The sequence below is a fragment of the Oncorhynchus nerka genome, linkage group LG22 (genome assembly GCF_034236695.1).
Source record: "Oncorhynchus nerka isolate Pitt River linkage group LG22, Oner_Uvic_2.0, whole genome shotgun sequence".
Lineage (NCBI taxonomy): Eukaryota > Metazoa > Chordata > Actinopteri > Salmoniformes > Salmonidae > Oncorhynchus > Oncorhynchus nerka.
Window position 1 is genome coordinate 68619236 of NC_088417.1, and position 23534 is coordinate 68642769.

Genomic DNA, 23534 nt, shown 5'->3' on the forward strand with positions numbered 1-23534 from the left:
TAATGGAAATGTTTTTTGTGGTTGCATGTCCCAACTCCCCCTGAGACACCCACAGGGAGTGGGGTCACGGCCAGGGTCACCATTATACAGTACATCGCCCTGGAGCAATTAGAGTTAAGTGCCTTGCTACGAGTCTGCTGCCTCCCTAGCCTGACAAACAGCAGTTTGGTTTTGCAGTAGAGGGAAAGGGGATGTCTAGTCAGTTGCACAACTGAATGCATTCAACCAAAATTTGTCTTCCTCATTTAACCCAACCCTCTGAATCAGAGAGGTGCGGGGGGATGCCTTAATCCACGTCAACGGCACCCGGGGAGCAGTTGTTTTTGGGGGTTAGGAGAGGAGAGAGAAACTCAGCCTTCAACATCGCCCACTGCTATTCACTATTCCTCCCTCGCCTCCCAGGGTCCATGTTCTTCTGTGAATCACATAAAAAGGTCTTGTTAAATCAAGCATTACATTTCAAGATGTATTGGAAAGAGCTGTTTTTCTACTACCATTGTTGTCCCGGCATCACCACCGTGAGCAAACAACTTTTTTTTAACGGCACTTACCTACACAAATACAGGATTACTCCCTTCTCCCTATAGTGGCCTGAATTATGGAAGAGATGATTGAGCAAGAAGGGGGAGGGTAACAATTATTAATGGTACTGCACAGGAACAGACATGTAACAATGAATGAACAACATGCTATTGGGTGGTGAATATTGCAGTGCTACACTCCAGTGGGTGTGACAACCTAGTGTGTGGTGGAGAAGTTGTGAGGCAAACTAACTGGGCCTCAAACTGTCCGCTTTACTCTGAATCCTCACCTCTCTCACTCACTCTCTCCCTCTAACCCCCCTCCCCTTTTCCTCCTCTTTCCCCATTATTCATTCTCTGTATTGACCTCATCCCAATAAGCCTCCTCCTCCTCTTCTCTTTCTTTGTGGATTTGGGATGGTTTGAGATACAGCAGTGTGTTCATGGTCCGCTCGGCTAAATGAATATCATATTAGTAAGTGAATGTCTAAAATCGAAGAGTGTCTAATTAAATTGTGTATTCAATTGTACAATTACTGATTGCTGCTGCCAGTCGATATAGCCCACATCTTATTAGTTATTTCCTAGGGGTTGTTTGTTTTGCGTAGTTTCTACCCCTAAATGATCCTCCAATAATAGTAAATGTGTAGGTCCAAAGTGGTAACGACTTTATTGACTAAAAATCCTAGATTTTTATTTATTTAACCAGGCAAGTCAGTTAAGAACAAATTCGTATTTTCAATGACGGCCTAGGAACAGTGGGTTAACTGCCTTGTTCATGGGCAGAACGACAGATTTGTACCTTGTCAGCTCAGGGATTTGAACTTGCAACCTTTCGGTTACTAGTCCAACGCTCTAACCACTAGGCTACGTTGCCAACCCAAAATGTGCAGATGTGCATGAATGTAGAATAACAACGCTGACCCAGTGCAGTCACAGTGAGTGATCTCTTTCTCTCTGCCTGTTCAAGCAAATACTTTGTTTGCTTTTGCATCTGTCATCAATTAGGAGGAATGAGTTCATCTGAAGAGGATTAGGGCTTCAAAGGGAACATCCAATCTACTATGTCTGCCATGATTTGATTGATTTTAGTTCAAGATGATTGTCTTTCCATCTATTTACTACTTATGATCCAACATGGGGTTGGATCAATCAAGCTCCCGCATACATATCTTATTCAAGGCGTATTTAAGGCTAACAAGACCAAATAGACAGGTGGCAACTCAGGGCTGTTGGATCGGAAGGATTCCAAGTGGATGGTTTAGTGGAGTCTTTCATTGAGCTAATGCTTTTGACTGGTATCCGTAAGGCTGTGAGTGAATACCCCCCACACTGCCCTTTAGAAGGCACCTACACACCCTGGTTACATAATCATTACCACTTGGTGCCCCCCTTATGTTTATTTAATGAGGGAAAAGTTGTGTGTGCTCGACTGACGCTGAATATGTTTGCCTCTCATTAGGGTGCTGTGGTGTCTGGGCTTGGTAATGTCTCTACCCTGTCTCTCTGCTCTGTGTGTGGTTACTGCGCTATACTGTTGGCCTACTGCCTAACCTAATACATTACACACATGCATAGGGATCGGTTGGTTTGGGATCTGCTAACACTTTTTTATAGCCTAGTCAATGTGACCGGCAGTGACCTGAGCTAGAAAGGTAGTTTTATACAGTAGCTTAATGGGAATGGTTCCAGTCAGACCTGATCCGTGTCTGTTACATTACGACGCCAGACTGCGTCGTCATATTGCTAGGCTGTGCATGTTAGGATTCTCCTAAGCCTGTGGCTTGTCTCTGATGCAGCAAGCAGCAGGCGTCGTGATTGTTGTCTTGATCTGTTGAGCACAGCCCCACATGACAAAGCGCTGCGCTGCAGTAGTTTTAGTGAAGGGGGCTGGTTGTGCTGCTCTTGGGAGCAAGCAGAGATAAGGAATAATGAAAGAGGAGAGATACAAATGGAATCTCTTCTTCTTCTGTTCTTCCTTCAGATCTGGGCTCCCCATCTCCAGTCCCCAGCCTGTAAGGCTCCTGTGTGTGAAATGAACTCACCATGGGTCTGCTGTTGTTGAACATCCAACACAATCAGGATATCAGATCACCTCACAGGATGTTTTCCTTTTCTTTTTTTCTGAACAGAGAGAGAGATGTAGAGAGAGTGAAACAAGTGTTTGTCTCTGTAAGGCACGTGCCAGCAGTGCGTGTGTACCTGTGCGTGTGTACCTGTGCGTGTGTATATCTGAGTGTGTGTTTGCTGACTCGGGATCTGTTGAAGTCTGCTGCTAGGCACCAATGTTGGTCTGGATGTGCTATCATAAACACAGGAGACGGAGAACAAGGCAGGAGTAATTTACTGCTCCCCTCGCCTGTAGAGGCTTCAGACACCCTTGCCACTGTATACACTCGAGACGTTGTCTTATTCTGCAAGCATTCACTAGCAGAGAAGAAGAGGGGGTTTGCTCTGAGTCACCGCAAATACCAGAGACCTTTAGAATGTGAGATAGTGGAATTGAACTCTGGGGGGTTCCTCTGTTCCATTCCAGACTGGCCCTCCAGTGGTTTTACCATAGAGCTCTGAGCAACGGAACGGTTCTAAGCTATTAGAACTAGGGTTGTGACGGTCATGGAATTTTGGATGGCGGTAATTGGCCAGCCAAATGACCACTGTCTCCATAAAAACCGTTCAAATAGCAAAATAAAATATAAAGGATACAGTATATAAAATAAATGTGACACACATTTTCTCCTCTCCTTCACTCCTGACTGCATGTGCTGCCATAGAAATAGAATTCATAGAACAGACGTCAAGTCAATGATGGCATAATGGGTGGACTGGCGGCCAATTGCGAGTGTACCCATAGGATCAAATCAGGAAGGAAAAGCAGGAAGTTGTTGACTCAATTCACCTGACATTAAAAAAATATATTTGATTGAATGAGCCACATCAGTTAACATAATTTGAATGAACATTCTACAGTACCATGAAAAATATTGCATCACAATACCAGGCAGCCATTGCAAGTGTACCCATGAGTTTACCAGTCAAATTGCAGGGTTAGAGGTTCCAAGCTTGTTCTATTCATTCTATGTCTATGCTACTGCTGCATTGGGGGGCATTGCCTAGGCAACGATAGACTTGAGTTTCTTCTTTCAGCAAGGAGAAACAAAGTTTAATCACGTTGTAAAGAGTCCATGTTACCGCAGAAATGGACTCAACTGCACAAATGGCTGGCCGTCCCGTCTTCATTCAGCTGTTCGTAAAAAATTATATACATTTTTTAAGCTTGTACTTTTTTTAATGGTTATGACGGTTCTTTTATTTTCAATACGGTCTTCATCCATAACCGTAGTGGACCGGTCTTCATCCATAACCGTAGTGGACCGGTCTTCATCCATAACCGTAGTGGACCGGTCTTCATCCATAACCGTAGTGGACCGGTCTTCATCCATAACCGTAGTGGACCGGTCTTCATCCATAACCGTAGTGGACCGGTCTTCATCCATAACCGTAGTGGACCGGTCTTCATCCATAACCGTAGTGGACCGGTCTTCATCCATAACCGTAGTGAACCGGTCTTCATCCATAACCGTAGTGGACCGGTCTTCATCCATAACCGTAGTGGACCGGTCTTCATCCATAACCGTAGTGGACCGGTCTTCATCCATAACCGTAGTGGACCGGTCTTCATCCATAACCGTAGTGGACCGGTCTTCATCCATAACCGTAGTGGACCGGTCTTCATCCATAACCGTAGTGGACCGGTCTTCATCCATAACCGTAGTGGACCGGTCTTCATCCATAACCGTAGTGGACCGGTCTTCATCCATAACCGTAGTGGACCGGTCTTCATCCATAACCGTAGTGGACCGGTCTTCATCCATAACCGTAGTGGACCAGTCTTCATCCATAACCATAGTGGACCAGTCTTCATCCATAACCATAGTGGACCAGTCTTCAGCCGTCCACTACAGTTATGGATGAAGATACTTAGTGGCGAACTGTGGTTGATCTTATCAAGTATGTTTCTCTTTCTTTATTTATGAAGGTAAAGGAGAGCTTAGGGTATGCTCTCTTTTTCTCCCCCGCTTTCTCTTTCTCTCGATCTCTCTCTCTCTTTCTATTTCTCTCGCTCCACCCCCTCTTTTTTTCCTCTCTTTTTTCCCTCTCTCTTTTCCACTCTATCATTCTCTCGCTCTCAGCTTTGTGGCAGTCTGTCTCGTGTCTCTGGGTATGAATGAGTCATGGTTATTCAGCATTCTCCTACTCAACCTTTTCAAACTGCAAATGATGTGCTCTTTGTAGAAATATCACCGCTTTTATGTCTGCCTTTGTGACGGCCTCACCGCTATTCCACTCATACATTGAACATGCTGTGTAGTACATGACTGAGCAGAGCTGCTAGTCTATTTTCCTCCAGACACATTGTGGAAAAGCAGTTGTAGTGTTGCTTACTTTAGGCCTTTGAATTCCTTGCGTAACATAGGCCATAGAGGAGCAGCTTCCAACGTCTTCCAGCAGCCTTAACTGGTGAATATACACAGAGTACAAAACATTAAGGACACCTTCCTAATATTGAGTTGCACGCCCGCCCCTTTTTCCCTCAGAACAGCTTCAATTTGTCGGGGTGTGGACTCTACAAGGTGTCGAAAGTGTTCCACAGGACTGATGGCCCATGTTGACTCCAAAGCTTCCCACATTTGTGTCAAGTTGGCTGGATGTCCTTTGGGTGGTGGACCATTGTTGATACACAAAGGAAACTGTAGAGCGTGAAAAACCCAGCCGCAATCAATGTCTCAATTTTCTCAAGGCTTAAATCCTTTTTTCTCAATCCTTCTTTATCCTCTCTCTTGCTCTTCATCTACATTGATTGAAGTGGCTTTAACAAGTTACATCAATAAGGGATCATAGCTTTCACCTGGATTCTCTAGGCAACAGAGCGATGGATACATGGTGAATGAGCTGGTGTATTTTGTTCACTTTTATTTATCGTACTCTAATTGTAGGTATGTCTGCTGATTTGATCAATTCCTTTCCAAGATAGGTTAATAACAATATGCTGAACGATCTAAATGAATTGAACTCAAAATAACAATGCATTGCAAGTAGCATTGCTCATAAGTAATTATACTTATTAAGCCCCGTTAGCATGAATTATTTTACAGTAGGCATCTTCTGCTTTTTTCATGTGCTACATCATTTTCCAATATCTGTTCACAGTTGCAGATGTGTGGGTTTAGTGTGTTGTATGGTGCAGTGAAATCTGGACCTGCTCCCAGGTCAGAGCAGAGTGTAGCCTGATCCATTAAGCAGGCTTCCACTGTGTCTGGGTGGTCACACACACACAAACTCATGATGTCATTTGGTTTTATCTCACCATTAATAACACTGTAAGTCAGCCTTATAAAAAAGTGCTTAAACACACAGAGCACTTACGCTATTGAACTGCCTAGATGAACTGCCTAGCTGCCTGGCGGATTTAACTAGTTCATTGTGTTCTGTCAAGTTGAGTCTTGCCATTTGCATCTTGCGCTCCCCTTCACAGGCCTGTTTGAATAAGCTAATGAATGCTGTCTGAGAGAGAGAAAAATTGTATTTTGATCACGCTCTCGCACAACCTCATCATTTAATTTTTTTAACTAGGCAAGTCAGTTAAGAACAAATTCTTATTTATGATGCCTGCCTACCAAAAGGCAAAAAGCCTCCTGTGGGGCTGGGATAAAAAAAAAAAATATATATATATATATATATATATATACACAGTTGAAGTCAGAAGTTTACATACACTTAGATTGGAGTTATTAAAACTTGTTTTTCAACTATTCCTCAAATTTATTGTTAACAAACTATAATTTTGGCAAGTCGGTTAGGACATCTACTTTGTGCATGACACAAGTAATTTTCCAACAATTGTTTACAGACATATTATTTAACTTATAATTCACTGTATCACAAATCCAGTGGGTCATAAGTTTACATACACTAAGTTGACTCTGCCTTTAACTTCTTGCGTCGAGCCATGCCGGATCCGGTAGCGTAATCATAGCCTCAAGCTCAATACCATAACTCAACGTTAACTATTCATGAAAATCGCAAATGAAATGAAATCAATATGCTAGCTCTCATGCTTAGCCTTTTGTTAACAACACTGTCATCTCAGATTTTCAAAAATATGCTTCTCTACCATAGCAAACTAGCATTTAGCGTTAGCATTAGCATTTAGCGTTAGCATTAGCAGGCAACATTTTTACAAAAAACAGCAAAAACATTCAATAAATCATTTACCTTTGAAGAACTTCGGATGTTTTCAATGAGGAGACTCTCAGTTAGATAGCAAATGTTCAGTTTTTCCTGAAAGATTTTTTGTGCAGGAGAAAATCGGTCCGTTTGGTGCGTCACGTTTGGCTACCAAAAAAAAAACGAAAATTCAGTTATCCAAACGCCGAACTTTTCTCCAAATTAACTCCATAATATCGACTGAAACATGGCAAACGTTGTTTAGAACCAATCCTCAATGTGTTTTTCACATATCTCTTCAATGATGTATCGTTCCTGGAAGTATCCTTCTCCTTCTGTATCGCAAGGTAAAATGAATGCCACTGGGAATTACGCACCAATTTAGACAAAGGCCACCGGACGGCCCCCTGGCAAATGTAGTCTCTTATGGCCAATCTTCCAATGATATGCCTACAAATACGCCACAATGCTGCAGACATCTTGGATGAACGGCAGAGCGCATAAGCTCGTTCACAGCATATTCACAGCCATATAAGGAGTTAGTAAACACAGCGTCAAAAATCCTGTTCATTTCCTGTTTGAAGTTTCATCTTGGTTTCGCCTGTAGCATTAGTTCTGGGGCACTCACAGATAATATCTTTGCAGTTTTGGAAACGTCAGAGTTTTGTCTTTCCAATGCTGTCAATTCCATGCATAGTCGAGCATCTTTTCGTGACAAAATATTGCGCTTAAAACGGGCACGTCTTTTTATCCAATAATGACATAGCGCCCCCATAGGTTGAAGAGGTTAAACAGCTTGGAAAATTCCAGAAAATTATGTCATTGCTTTAGAAGCTTCTGATAGGCTAATTGACATAATTTGAGTCAATTGGAGGTGTGCCTGTGGATGTATTTCAAGGCCTACCTTCAAACTCAGTGCCTCTTTGCTTGACATCATGGGAAAATCAAAAGAAATCAGCCAAGACCTCAGAGTCTGGTTCGTCCTTGGGAGCAATTTCCAAATGTCTGAAGGCACCACGTTCATCTGTACAAACAATAGTACGCAAGTATAAACAGCATGGGACCATGCAGCCGTCATACCGCTCAGGAAGGAGATGTTTTCTGTCCCTTAGAGATGAACGTAATTTGGTGCGAAAAGTGCAAATCAATCCCAGAACCACACCAAAGGACCTTGTGAAGATGCTGGAGGAAACGGGTACAAAAGTATCTATATCCACAGTAAAACGAGTCCTATATCGACATAACCTGAAAGGCCGCTCAGCAAGGAAGAAGCCACTGCTCCAAAACCGCCATAAAAAAAGCCAGACTACAGTTTACAACTGCACATGGGGACAAAGATCATACTTTTTGGAGAAATGTCCTCTGGTCTGATGAAATAAAAAAATAACTGTTTGGCCATAATGACCATCGTTATGTTTGGAGGAAAAAAGGGAGGCTTGCAAACCGAAGAACACCATCCCAACAGTGAAGCACGGGGGTGGCAGCATCATGTTGTGGGGGTGCTTTGCTGCAGGAGGGGCTGGTGCACTTCACAAAATAGATGGCATCATGAGGATGGAAAATTATGTGGATATATTGAAGCAACATCTCAAGTCATCAGTCAGGAAGTTAAAGCTTGGTCGCAAATGGGTCTTCCAAATGAACAATGACCCAAAGCATATTTCCAAAGTTGTGGCAAAATGGCTTAAGGACAACAAAGTCAAGGTATTGGAGTGGCCATCACAAAACCCTGACCTCAATCCCATATAAAATGTGTGGGCAGAATTTAAAAAGTGTGTGCAAACAAGGAGGCCTACAAACCTGACTCAGGCTCTGTCGGGATGAATGGGCCAAAATTCACCCAACTTATTGTGGGAAGCTTGTGGAAGGCTACTCGAAACGTTTGATCCAAGTTAAACAATTGATGTATGTAAACTAGTGTATGTAAACTTTTGACCCACTGGGACTGTGATGAAATAAATCATTCGCTCTACTATTATTCTGACATTTCACATTCTTAAAATAAAGTGTCATTCGCTCTACTATTATTCTGACATTTCACATTCTTAAAATAAAGTGTCATTCACTCTACTTTTATTCTGACATTTTACATTCTTAAAATAAAGTGGTGATCCTAACTAACCTAAGACAGGGAATTTTTACTAGGACTAAATGTCAAGAATTGTGAAAAACTGAGTTTAAATGTATTTGGCTAAGGTGTATGTAAACTTCCAACCTCAACTGTGTATGTATATACAGTATATATATATATATATATATATATATATATATATATATATATATATATATATATATATATATATATACTGTGTATGCATTTACAGTATATATATATATATATATATATATACACACACCGGCATATATGACAAAACACACATCACGACAATAGAGACACCACAACACCACAACCCAATTGAGATGGATGAGTTGGACCACAGAGTGAAGGAACCTGGAATATGATCTGGAACCTGGAATTCATACAGCCATTGTTTTTAAAGACAAGCATAGCAGATAGTGTTTTTCTTACTTTTTTGGTAGCACTTTTCTTGACACCCAGTGTCATAACCATTATTATAATATGTCATAACATAGGACATAACTTGTCATTTCCATTATGTGTTATGACCTGTCATAATATGGTCATAACACTGCCATGACCAATATATTTACACCTCTTGTGACATATTGTGTTGTTTTATGGCTGGTTATGACACCTACATTAGAGTGTCAAAACCGACATTTACTCAAAAAAAATGTTTCCCTGCCAAGAAGTTTTGTTTCGTTTTAAAGTTTGTATCTTAAATCGTTTGTTGTTGTTGTTATGTATTCTTTACAGTTGTTTTTTCAACATATTTTAAATAACTTGTAGAAAATACCCTTTATGACACTGTCATGAAGCATTATGACCATCCTGTGTCACTTTACTTGGACTAAGAAAATACACTTTATGACACTCAAGAAGCATTATGACCATCATCATATACGCAAGGTATGCCTATCACGTACATGGCCTTATATCAGTCAAATTTGTAAGTCGCTCTGGATAAGAGCGTCTGCTAAATGACTTAAATGTAATGTAAATGTAAAAAGAGGGTGTCTTTTCCTTCTCCTGAAATCTTCTCCTGCATTCATCCCAGTCATCAGCAACAGAGCATTGGGGTAGTTGCATGTCTGACATCAATGTGTGCGCAATTACAATTATAATTTAATATGGTGAATAAAAAAAAAAAAGATATAACATTAACATACTGAAGACAAGTAGGCTATGGTGTAACGGAATGGTTTGCCTTGTGTGGTTTTGTGGGTTTTGACACTCTTATGTAGATGTCATAACCAGCCATAAAATACCAAAATATGTCACACCAGGTCAAAATGTCATGACAGTGTTATGACCATATTATCACAGGTTATGACAAGTTATGTCAGCTGGTATGATATATTATGACATGGTTATGACCTTGCCATAATGTTATGATGCTGGGTGTCAAATAAAGTGTTACCATTTTAGTTTTTTAACAACAGAATCAACAGATGTTTTTAGAGGCTTAGAACTCCACACCACGCTAACACAATGGGTCCTTCTCAAACCCCTCAGAACTTTGTCATTTTGTCACTCCTTTCATCCCTGACAATGCATGTCATGTTGCATTATTTGTGTTGGATGAGAGTGGAAAACAAAGGAGAACACGATTAGTCGATGCATGCGGCATTTGTTTGTTTGCCCGTGACGAAAATGAAGCTTTGTTATATTGGCTCAGTGAATCAGAGCCAACCACCAAACTCATTATCCTCATCATCCTGCAGCTCGGTCATTGGAATTGACACAGTTTAGGTCTATATTTCAAATACCATAAATATGGATACCCCCGCTGTTTTCAAATCACGTAGAGGGCTATGGCTGTTAGATATCAATGTTGGAAGGTTGATGTCAAAGATGGATCTTCTTGATATCTGGGTGCATGACATGAGCCCGGATATTTTGGTTCTCAGAGACTTGGCTAAATGGCTCGATCCCGGATAAGGACATTGGATAAGGACATTGCTGAATGGAACATCTTCAGGTGTGACAGGCAGAAAAAGGGGGAGGGGTGGCTATATATGTGAAATCAACTTGGATTGATGGAAGAAATCTAGCAAACTCCTCACTGATTGACCTAATTCCGAAAAATAACCTCCACAAGTACTTGTCCAGCGGTGTCTTTGCCAATGATCTCAGTGATCACTGTCCTATTGCATGTATGAGAGATACCAAACAGATGAACACTGATCCTCGTATAATTATAAAGAAACTTTTGAACCAGAATTCCCCACAACCTTTTTTTCATATGTACAGTGCCTTCAGAAGGTATTCATACCCCTTGACTTATTCCACTTTTTGTTGGGTTACCGCCTGAATTAAAAAAGGGAAAAAAATTTTTTTTCACACTTCTACACACAATACCCCAAAATTAAACATGTTTTTAGAAATGTTTGCAAATGTATTCTAAATTAAATATAGAAATATCTAATTGACATAAGTATTCTCACCCCTGAGTCAATACTTTGTAGAAACACCTTTGGCAGTGATTACAGAGTATTTCTGGGTAAGTCTCTCAGAACTTCCGACACCTGAATTTGCCCAATATTATTTTCAAAATTGGTTGTTGATCATTGCTAGACAACCATTTTCATGTCTTGCCATAGATTTTCAGTTAGATTTATGTCAAAACTGTATCTCGGCTGCTCAGGAATATTCACTGTCTTCTTGGTAAACAACTCAAGTGTAGATTTGGGCTTTAGGTTATTGTCCTGCTGAAAGGTGAATTCATCTCCCAGTGTCTGGTGGAAAGCAGACTGAACCAGGTTTGTGCTTAGCTCCATTCCATTCATTTTTTATCCTGAAAAACTCCCCAGTCCTTAATGATTATAAGCAACCCATAACATTATGCAGCCACCACTATGCTTGAAAATATGGAGAGTGGTACTCCATAATATGTTGTATTGGATTTGCTCCAAACATAAGTTTGTATTACAAAAAGTTAATTGCTTTGCCAAGTATTGTGCAGTATTACTTTAGTGCCTTGTTGCAAACAGGATGCATGTTTTTGGATATTTGTATTCTGTACAGGCTTCATTCTTTTAACTCTGTCAATTAGGTTAGTATTGTGGAGTAACTACAATGTTGTTGATCCATCCTCAGTTTTCTCCTATCACACCCATAAAGACACCATTGGCCTCATGGTGAAATCCCTGAGCGGTTTCCTTCCTCTCTGGCAATTGAGTTAGGAAGGACGACTGTATCTTTTTAGTGACTGGGTGTAATGATACACCATCCAAAGTGTAATTAATAACTTCACCATGCTCAAAGGCCTACTAAATGTCGGCCTTTTATTTTTTACCCATCTACCAATAGGCGCCCTTCTTTGCGAGGCGTTGGAAAATCTCCCTGATATGTGTGGATGAATCTGTGTTTGAAGTTCACTGCTCGACTGAGGGACCATACAGATAATTGTATGTGTGGGGTACAGACATGAAATAGTCATTCAAAAAATCATGTTAAACACTATTATTGCACACAGAGTCCATGCAACTTATGTTGTGACTCGCTGTTAGATGACTTGCTACACCTGAACTTATTTAGGCTTGCCATAACAAAGGGATTGAATACTTATTGACTCAATTTCAGCTTTTCTTTTAAAATGAATTAATTTAGAAAAAGATTCTAAAAACATAATTCCACTTTCACATTATGAAGTATTGTGTGTAGGCCAGTGACTAACAGTCTCAATTTAATCAATGCAAATTCAGGCAGTAACACAACAACATTTGGAAAAAGTCAAGGGGTGTGAATACTTTCTGAAGGCACTGTACTCTGACCTTTCCTCTCAGCTGCATGCCTGACCATTAATTAGTTCTAGAACTGTTCTCATCTATTTTCTCTCTCTGTCAGACAAATACACTCCCTTAAACAAAAAATAGAACAAATACTTGGTTCTCTATAGAACTTTCAGATCTTGTTATGATGAGAAATCATGCCTGGGCCAAGGCTCGAGAGACTGTAGCTGATTGCCAGTTTTGCAGGCAATTGAGAAATAGATGCCCTTCCTCTATCGAGAAAGAACTATATCTAACTAGAAAGTAGTTAGATATAGCTATCTTAGACTCTGCTGGTAATCCATCTAAATTTTGCAAAACAGTTAATGCACTGAAGCGTGGAAATTCCTCTTCTTCCCTGCCTTAGCAAGTTGTGTCAGACTCTGGCATCATTACTGAGAAATATGAGATAAGTGATGCTTTTAATCAGCATTTTATCTCAACAGGCTTTTATTTGAAATAAATGGTGGTTTAATTGACCCTTGTCAGCCAGTCGGATGCCTGCCTCTCTCCCAGCCTCTAGATGGCTCGATGGAAGTTCCGTCAACTTCTAGTGAATCTTGGTTTTCATTTCAACAACTTTCTTCTTGTGATTTGCAAGACGCCTTGCAGAAGATTGATATAAAAAAAATCACTGGGGCAGATTTGTCTGATGCTTTCTTGCTGCAGCTTTCTGATCCTCTGATTGCAGAATCTTTAACCCTTTGACGCGTAAGATGACGTATTTGTGATCATTGTTGAGTGGTCCCTGCAGTGTACGATCTCAAATAAGTGATTGGAACAGTAGCAATGTCCCAACAAACGCTTATAAACAGCATTGTTGTCTTTACAGCATCTACATATGTTTTTGCACTGATGGAAAATAAAGGTCTTAAACATCATTCCTCAATTTGACCTTTTATTGTAAAGATAAATGCGAACTTCATCATCCAAGCATCACACGGAACACATCCACAGCCAAACTCATTCCATAAACCAGTCTAACAAAACTTAAGTTAGTGACCTAATTAAGATTAATGTGTGTCTCAGGGTCTACCGAACGTCACCCACTATGTCAATACTGTCACCCAATATGTCAAACAAGAAGGTGGACTGCGATGTACTGGAGCACAAATATCCTTATTCTTTATGGTTTTGGTCGTAGTCTTGCTGTGTAACACGCATCCTATTGAACTCCCTCCAAACCCTGTAGTCTTCTGCAGCTCTAGACAGACAGAGGCACCCTGGGATGGTGACGGGCAAGGCTGTGCTCAGAAAAACAACCCAGGGATGGAATAGAAAAAGATGAAAAGAGAGCGAAAGGGGGTAGGTAGAGGGGGAGAGAGACTGCAAGGTTGTGGAAGAGGTAGTGGAATGATCCAGAATTGGAGAGGGTCGCTCACTCCCCTCTTGACTTGAATAGGGACATACCTCCTAATTATCACTCCTCTCCCATTTAACCAATCCATATGTCCACACAAATACTCCTATCAGGTCTGTTAAAGGGTAATAATGTAGACTCCTCCAAGCATGTTGTCAAAGATCTGCGTTTCACAGGGCATTGACACATCATTAGGGTAGCCATGGCAGTTTCCCACTTTCCCTTGGCAGTACACTATTGGCTCTGCGACTAAATCTCCACACTAAAGTGTCATCATGGCTGCCCCACTCAGTCTTTATTGGACTGTATTACACAAGTGGCTCCTTGGCCTGCTGCTACTACTACAGGCCTGGAACAAAATGAGTCCCCTTACAGATAAATTATTTGTTCCATAACTTTAGCCTTGATGGCTCCAGTACAGTACGCAGCCTCGCTGTGGCAGATGAGTTGTGTTATTAATCCCCCAGTCAAACTGTACATCCCCATCTGGTTGGAAAATAGCACACAATACAGGAGATGTGGGGGCTCGTGTAATGGTTTGTTTTCTCCATCTGTTACGGAGTGTAGTGTAGGTGCCCACAAAGTGCCCACTATTTTACCAGGGGATGTGGGAGTGTTGACAGAACTTCAATTTAAGTATTTCATTGCTATACTAGTTTGTGTATGTGTGTCTGTTTTTGTCGATGTGGGTGTGTGCTGGTGGCTCTGTTTCCAACGCTCAATGCCTTCATTGGCAGCCATGCTCTAATAGATGTGTGGTTAATCTCAGACAGATAGTGTGGTGCTATCATCTACTGTACCTAGAGATGCTATGTTGTTAGAGCTGAACTACCCACGGGGGCCTCAGTAGGGGAGAAGAACAGTCTCTCTCGGTACTGCTCATTGGAGTAGCTAGTAAGCGTACTTCTCAAATGGCATTTGTCAATGTGAATATGTTATCCATCTTTAAGCCTAGCTTTGATTTTCATCATAATGAGCTCTCTTTCTCAGGTGTAGGGGCTTATTTAGTCAGGATTATGAATATATTTGAATTCATGTAATTGCTTTTAGTACGCTCCAGCGACAAGCTAATCAGAAGTACTTCATTTGTTTCAGTGTAACAGAGTTTTCACCTCTCCCCTGCAGTGCAGATCAAAAAAGTAGATATTTCTATTCTCCATTCCCCTTCTCCAGAAGGACATGACCCTGAATTACTTTTACACTGTCAGAGTTTTCACCTCTCCTCTTTTCTTCTCTCCTCTCTCCCTTTACAGAAGATACTTTGCTTAAGTGAAGCACTTTGTCTTATTGTCACAGAGTTGTCACATGAGAAGTTGTCTACTTTGTTTCAGTGTAACTGAATTGTCATCTCACCTCTCCCTCTCCAGAAGGACCTGTCCCTGAAGTCCCAGGAGCGCATGGAGAACCAGGAGAACCATGAGGAGAATCAGGCGGGGCCCCCCCTGTGCAAGAAGAAGCCCCCTAAAGTCCCTAATGGATTCAGCCTGGATACCCACAAGGCCCTCAACAACCACCTTAACAACCACAACAACCATAGCAACCATCACCAGCACTCTGACCAGGAGAACAACATCCCACGCCTGGCTCTTCACACCTACGGCAAGAAGAAGAACAAGAACAGCTTGCAGAAGAAACACAGGCCGGTCTGTACACGGTTTATTATGGTTTATACACTGTCTCCTCCACTCAATTTATTTTCTCCTCAAGCAGCGTTTTGGGTAGCCTGGTCCCAGATCAGTTTGTACTGTCTTGCAGAGTTGGGACCAGGCTAGCGTTTGTGGTCTCAGGTTGGCATAGTGGGTTTTGTCTGCTCACTACAATGCTAGATGTGTAGTTTGATCCTCTTGAATGTGGGAGAGGAAATGTTGATGTGTGTGTTCACAATTTGCTTTTGGTCATAAGATCAGGTTGAATTATCAGACGACGTGTTTGAAGAAGGGATTGAATTCATACAGATAAAATATAATAGGCTGCAAGGTGTATTGATAGCAGCTTTGTAAAAAATAAATCAATAAAAATTCCATTCCAACTGAATTAGGAGAAACTCGAATCTAATTGTGACTGAACATTAGAGGGTCTCCTTGGCTTCAGTTAATTAATGTTACATTAAGGTCTGTCCTTTGAAAACATCTGTAATTACGCAGTATTAAGGCTAGAGATTTGTGAGTAGCAGATTGCCTTATCCTTATAGAGATACACTGAACTGACTTTACTCCCTCCTCACAGCCAGACGACTGGTGCTCTATAGTACAGCTGCTCGGCTGTCTATTGATGAATGGTGTTATTATCTATAATGGGCTTTAAAACCTGCTGGACCAATAAGAGATTAGTCACTGGTGCTATTGTTAGCTGTGGTGTAGTGTGTGTGTGTGTCTGTGGGGAGGAGAATAGTGTCTGTGTATGTGTGTGCGTGCGCACAGGGCATTGTGTTGCACTAATGACTATTTATGGCACACTGACACTGGGGTGTCTTTCTGCCAGCAAGAGCTATCAGTTACAGCACCACCCACTGTCCATCTACACACACATGCTACACAAAGCACCCACACACATGCTGCACAAAACACACGTTGTGTGTGTGAAGGTAGGAGAGCAAAGGTTGTCATCAGTCTGTGTCATCCCAGCAGGAGAGAGGTCAGTCTTCAGGAGGCTTTTAATCATGTGAGCTATACTCCCCCTGGCTTTAATGAACCCAGAAAGAAACAACACAGGGAAGTGATTACATACTGTACACACACAGATGGGTGTTATTGACTCGGGTGTGTGTGTTAGTCAGGGGTGCTATGACAACAACCACTGTGACAAGTGAGAGCAGCACAAAGTGGTGTTTAGGGCCAGAGCTGAAGGACCCTCCCCACAGCTCTGGGAGCAGCCACTTGTTAGGGGGACAAGAGATGCTGTTAGAGCATGGGGCTCAGGGGAGACATGGCACCACACACACAAAAAAAGTTACGTTTCTTAAATAGTTCTTCCTCAGCTCTTAAAGAGGAATGGAAACACTTTAATAAGTAAAGCTAAGCAAAGAGATATTTTCAATCCACAAATAGTAAATGTGCATTGAACATAGAAACATCTCTATTTTTAGGATATTGATCTTGAACAACATTTATTAGAGGTATGGGTAGCGCCGTCTTGAATTACCATAGAAATGACTGGTGCCTCATGCATCATTGGCAGTATTGAGCACATTGTGAGCTTTAGCGCAGGGACTGAAAATGAACGTGGCCACCAGAAAATGAACGTGGCTACCAGCAGGCGTCGCACCTCCACTGGACCTGAAAGGTTTCTCACAACCTTGATATTGAGATCAGGAAAACAACATTAAGGTAAGAATCTGTATACAATTTGTTTATATGTTGGAGATAAGCTATAATATTTACATTTTAGAGTATATTTTCCGATTGATAAGATGAGTCTGTGAAATGAATGTTTTATAACAAGCCGAGTAGATAGTCTGCCAAAACGATGCAATGTACCTAGGTAGCTGGCTTGTGATTCGATATGTAGCAAGCTAGCCAGCCAGAGAGGGCTGCTGCAGGATTGTTATTTTAAATGTAGCTAACGTTAGCTAGATATAATCCCAATAGCTATAATTATTAGATAGCTAGATAACTGCATAGCATAGCTAGATATCTCATTAAGTGCAGGTTCATCTGTGATATGTCAGATATGTTACCCTTATGATGATAGCTATCTAGATAATTACTTTTGAAAGCTCAGCTTGGTAGTCAGCTTGGTAACTAAATCATTCAGGTCTAGCTGGTTTTGTGACTTTTCTACTTACAGGCACACTGTACATTATCATATTATTTTGTTTATGGACTATCAGATAGGAACTTGTTACATGTTTTCTCAAATGTTAGAGTGAAAAGCCGATTGATAACTACACAATAGCTACACAATTCCCTTCATTCATGATTCCCTTTTTTTTTGTGCTGAAGGGTCATCGCTACTTGGTGAAGACAAGGACGAAGAGGATGAGATTTAAATAGGGAAGCCGGAGGAAGTGTGACTCGTCATTTTGCCTCTCTTGCATGCTTTTAATTTGTTTGCATTCTGACTCTTTGTGTATTAGGCAATAGGCCTCGTGGAATGTAATATAGCTGTCTAGATATTTTTACAGCCATTTTGAAGTTGGACATACTAGCTATCTGTCGTGTGGATAAGAACCGTTTTTTCCAGAGCAAAGAACTGCAGACTGCCTTGGAAGGCCATGTTTTTCGCTGATGGTTGTGGCAGTAGGTGCAGGTCCCATTGTTCATAGGCTTTGGCTGCTGCTCTGATGCACCCCCGGAGGATGGGTGGAGACTCCCACCTGAACAGGTCACCTGACATGTATTCAGGTAGTTTGTGCTGTGTCGCCTTGAAACAGTTGTTAGGGTGTTGTAATAGATCCTATCTGTTAGTGGTTTGATTCCAGCTTTTTGCAGAAAAATCTCTGTGTGTTTCCTTCAGGAATGCTCGGTCTTGATACGAGCAGCCCTGTTGATAATATGCTTTAAGATATGTCTTATTGCTCTGATGTAGGGTGGGAAGCCATACTGTGGCAAAGTAGTCCAGATGAGTTGTTATCATGGTGTGGTAGATCGTTCAGGAGGATGTCCTTGGAGATGAAGTCCCTTGCCCTTTCTAAACCGCCAAGCCCAAACAGCAGTTTCCATGTGTCCTGGCTGGCATCTTCAGTTCGGTGTAGGTGTGGGTCCAACTTCATCCCCAGCTACTTTATGGCGTTTACTCGTTCATAAGTGTTTTTCCCATCTGTTGTTGTGATACGTTTGCCAGTGTGTCTCAGCTTTTGTGGGTTGCCAAACAGCATTGCCTTGGTCTTCTGAGGGTGTAGGGAGAGCTTGTTGTCAGCAAACCAAGCGGCTGCCGTTTGATGTCGTTTGACACTGCTTCCTCACGCTCACTGGTGAATATTTGCTGAGTAGTACAGGCCTGTGTCATCTGCATATATATATGCAGCATTTCTCCAGCACTGATGGAAGGTAATAGCAATGGCCCAAGCACACTCCCTTGTGATACTCCATTCACCACAGGTACCTGGGCTGACAGTGTACTCTGCAATTATGATGAGAACCACTTAATTGCAGTGCTGTCAAAGCCTATTTTCGCAAGTTTCCCCAGGAGTGTGTGGTGGTGAACAGAGTCAAAAGCTTTCTTCAGGTCCAAGAAGAGTACTGCTGTGACCTCCTGGCTATTACAAGCCGACTTGATGTCCTCCACAACCTTTTGAACTGCTGTAGGTGTGCTGTGTATCTTCCTAAAGCCGCTTTAATAGGATGTAAATAGGCTGTTGATTGAGAAATAGTTGGCAACCTTTGTGTGCATCAGCCAACTACCAACATTGGACGGTAGTTGGCCACAACCGATCTATCCCCTGCCTTGTAGATTGGTGTTAGATAAGTTTTTCATTGACATGGTATCTCCCCAGTTGAGATTGGCAGATTGAGGATATGAGTCAGTGGACCCACTATCACCGTGGCAGAGTCCTTTACAAGCCTAGGTGGAATATTGTCTGGCTCTGTGGCTTTCTACTGCTTCATCTTCAGAAGTTCATTTAGGACGGTTACTTCATCAATTAGCGATAGCTCAAAAACATGCTCTGTTTCTGAAACATATGGAAGTGGGTCTTTTGAAGGAGCCTGTATTTCATTAGCAAGCGTGGATGCACAAGATGCAAAGTATGCATGAAACTCTTCTGTCATTTCTAGAAGGTCTGATCTTTTGACTTTGCCAGTGAAATAGTTGATTATTTTCCACATTTCACAGTTGTCTGCCTTGGATTTTTGTAGAGCAGCTGAGTAGTACAGTAGTTTTTCCTTTCCTTCCATACTTCAGCAGTTACGTTGTTTCTGAGACATCGGCACTCTTCCCAGTCATTTTCAGCCTTTGTTTTCATCACTTTTAGCCGAGCAGCAGACTCATCAGGGTCTTGATGTTGTCAGTCAAGGAGGTCGAGTGACTTTTTGTTTCACTTTTCTATGCCGGAGCGGTGAATGAAGGTTTGCGACCTGTTAGAAGATCTCTCCAAAGGCTTACCGGGCCTCATTCACGTTGTTGCAGGAATCTTTCCTATTGGGCTAACTTGAGGAATTCTATGAAAGACTGCTTGTTATAGCTTTTGCGAGATCTGTGCTTTTGTTAGAGCTTTCCCCTCCTCTAGTCTCTCTTTGCTGCAGGTCATCATGATGTTATGGTCAGATGGACCCCATGCTAATGAAACTCCTCAGCTTGTAATGGTCAGGGTTAGATACATAGATGTTGTCAATGCATGTTTCAGACTGTTTCGTTATGCTACTGGGTTCTCTTATTACTGGCCACAGCTGATAAAGTCCCATAAGATGTCCCACAGATTATTTTTTTATCTGTGTGCTTCAAGAGGTCAGCGATGAATGTTGTATATAATGTTTTGGTTATGATAGCGATGTAACTTGCACTTTGTTTTCAGGTTTGAATGAGACAATGTATTCCCCTAACCTTATTCTTTCAAAAAAGTTATTGTTTTATTCATATTATAGTACTTGTGTACAGTATGCCTTTCCTTATAATATGAAAGACTAAATGCCATTTGTAATATGTTTTGGTGCATATATGTGTTTAATATACTATCCAGAGAAGAAAGTGTCTGATCACGGAACATTCATAGAATTCTAGACAAATACCACTGTTCAGTTAAAGGTATTTCTATTCTTACTTCAGATTTTCAATCCTTACAAAATAAGGAAGAGTCAATGGGCTCCAAGTGTTTCTCTATCTTCAGGAAGTTGTGTAAATGGCAGTTGTTTGGGTAAAAAGCGGTATTTTTTCTTGACTAATTACCATTTTATTGATGTGGTGCTATTGTATGTCATATCATCTGGAAAGGCTGTTTCTCAGCTTTCAAAATATGTATCATGTTTTCATATGTGGTTTGACACCAACAAATTATGTTGGCGTCCTGAATTCACTGGTCTCAGTAAACTCAGGAATTCCAAAACACTCCTGCCAGTGATGCAACAATGCCAATATGGCGATTTACAGTTAACTTGTGTTCTAAAGCCTAGTGTGTCCATCCCTATTTAAAGCCAGACTCAGTAAGTGTCGTGATTTTGTTTACATTTATATTTTGTTTTGTTGGGCCAATAAAAACTCCAGGCAAGACGTCATAATATGCTGTAGAGTCTATCGTACCTGAGAGTTGTCAAGCAGCTGCTGGGCCAGCGACCCTTTGATCCATATCAACCAGTAGGCCTATTCTAGTTACAACAAGCATGTAGGCTGCAGTATTATAAATCTAACAATTTACAAGTCGAGTCAACTATCGTAACAGCAGTAACATGCAATTTAAATGGCATAGCTAGATAACAATATACTGTGGTGCATCAATGCCGTTATCTGCTTGACGTCGGTCTTGCAGTGCAAACACTTGTCTGGATAAATTGACCCTCAACAGCTAGTTAGCCCATGTTGAATTATAAAATACATTTGCCATCCAAAGGTTGCAATAGAAAACACAACATCCAAGAGGGAAACAATTAGTAAGCTAACAACTCCATCAATGGTTGCAAGAAAGTATGCAAACGTTTTTCTTTACTATACTGTAGTGACCTACACCATCAGTTGGCACATTTAGCCATGTGTGAATCTCTCCACAGCTGTTTGCTAGCCAGCTAAATTAGCTAACTAGCTAGCTTGCTAACTAGTTTCACTTACCAGTAGCTCTAGTTTTCGTGATTATCATTGGCACTGTCCACAGCAGCATGATCCTGGCACTAGTTGTGAGGTAGGAATACCTGTGTTGCTGAATGAAAATCAAAACAAATGCTATTAGTCACATGTGCCGAATACAACAGGTGTAGACATTACAGTGAAATGCTTGCTTACGAGCCCCTAACCAACAGTGCAGTTTTTTTTAAATCACCCACAATTCCAGTTTTATTCAGAAAATCAAGCTAGAAACATAAAAGCAACTTTGTTGCCAACCGGTGTGGAGATCATTTAGGATCTCAGTTTAGGATCATTTAGGATCTCAGTTTAGGATCATTTAGGATCTCAGCTTGTGAAGGTCACTGGACTGAGAATGAAGGAATGCAAAAACTATGTCTCTGTCACTAGAAAACACAGTCAAGGGTGGTACTGGTAATTAATCTGAAAGGCACCCTGGGAAATATGCAAATATGGCTTCAAAGAACCAATTTAAGGTTTTTCAGATAACCTAAAATGGTTCCCCTATGGCATTGCTCTGAAAAACCTTATTTGGTTCCAATTCGAACCAGCAGGGGTGAATGGCAAAGGGTGTTGGCACTGTCAACGGGATAGGATACCCTCTAGTAAATCCTCCTGCTAAAGACAGGGTCAACAGACATGATGATGACAACGATGATGGCAACAGTGATGATAATTATTATAACGGTATTTTTTTTTATAACCACACTGTTTCTGACCCTCCCCTCAAGGAGCCAGACAGTCTGTTTTGATTTCAGCCAAGTGAGCATTAGCATATCCCACTCAGCTCCAATAACACTCCAATCTGTCATGCTTCATGACATATGCAAAATTGGAAATATCATTGTCTCTGCCCTCTGTGGCCTCCATTGTCCTTTAAACGGAATGAAGACATTCTCCTCCTCCCAGTTATTCCACAGCAGAAATATTATCTTTTCACCGCTCCAAAGGCCTGTAATTAGGGGAGGGGATATAGTTTGAAGAGGAGAGCAGAGATAGTTTGAAAAAAAGAGAGGAAAGGAAATGAGAGGAGAGCTAGTTTAGAAAGGACTTCAATGAGAGGTGTTTTTTCTTGTTTTGCCTGTTCCGCACCACACAGATTCCAGCCAGGCAATATTTTTCTATATCTGGCTGGCACGAACCCAATGTCCTGAACTTCCAGATATTGTCTGGTCGGGGGTAAAATACAGAAATGCTTGGAACAGCTTCTGACATGTTGCTCTGTGCTGAAATAAAGAGCACAGCTAAGGGGGGCATTGTCGGTGGTGAAAATGGATAGGTGCACAGCAGCATTTCTGCAAAAAATGGATAGGTGCACAGCAGCATTTCTGCAAAAAATGGATAGGTGCACAGCAGCATTTCTGCAAAAATGGATAGGTGCACAGCAGCATTTCTGCAAAAAAATGGATGGGTGCACAGCAGCATTTCTGCAAAAAAATGGATGGGTGCACAGCAGCATTTCTGCAAAAAATGGATAGGTGCACAGCAGCATTTCTGCAAAAAATGGATAGGTGCACAGCAGCATTTCTGCAAAAATGGATAGGTGCACAGCAGCATTTCTGCAAAAAAATGGATGGGTGCACAGCAGCATTTCTGCAAAAAAATGGATGGGTGCACAGCAGCATTTCTGCAAAAAAAATGGATGGGTGCACAGCAGCATTTCTGCAAAAAAATGGATGGGTGCACAGCAGCATTTCTACAAAAAATTGATGGGTGCACAGCAGCAAATTTGTTGGTTCAAGTCTATGTACATAGTTTATCGCTACTGCTATTTTTCATTGTGGAACAATCTGTGATTTATAGTGACAGTGCATCTGTGTGCTGTTGTTGTAGTCTGGTAGAGTAGGCTACTGTTCAGTCTG

At 41.4% G+C, this 23534-nt stretch overlaps 1 protein-coding gene across 1 annotated transcript in view; it reads left to right on the plus strand.

The window, feature by feature from the left end:
- LOC115105548 (autism susceptibility gene 2 protein-like) overlaps nucleotides 1-23534 on the plus strand; it is a 540119-nt gene that overhangs the window by 88157 nt on the left and 428428 nt on the right. Inside the window, 1 exon segment of the mRNA XM_029627721.2 lies at nucleotides 15333-15608. Coding sequence (XP_029483581.2) covers nucleotides 15333-15608 — 276 coding nt within the window.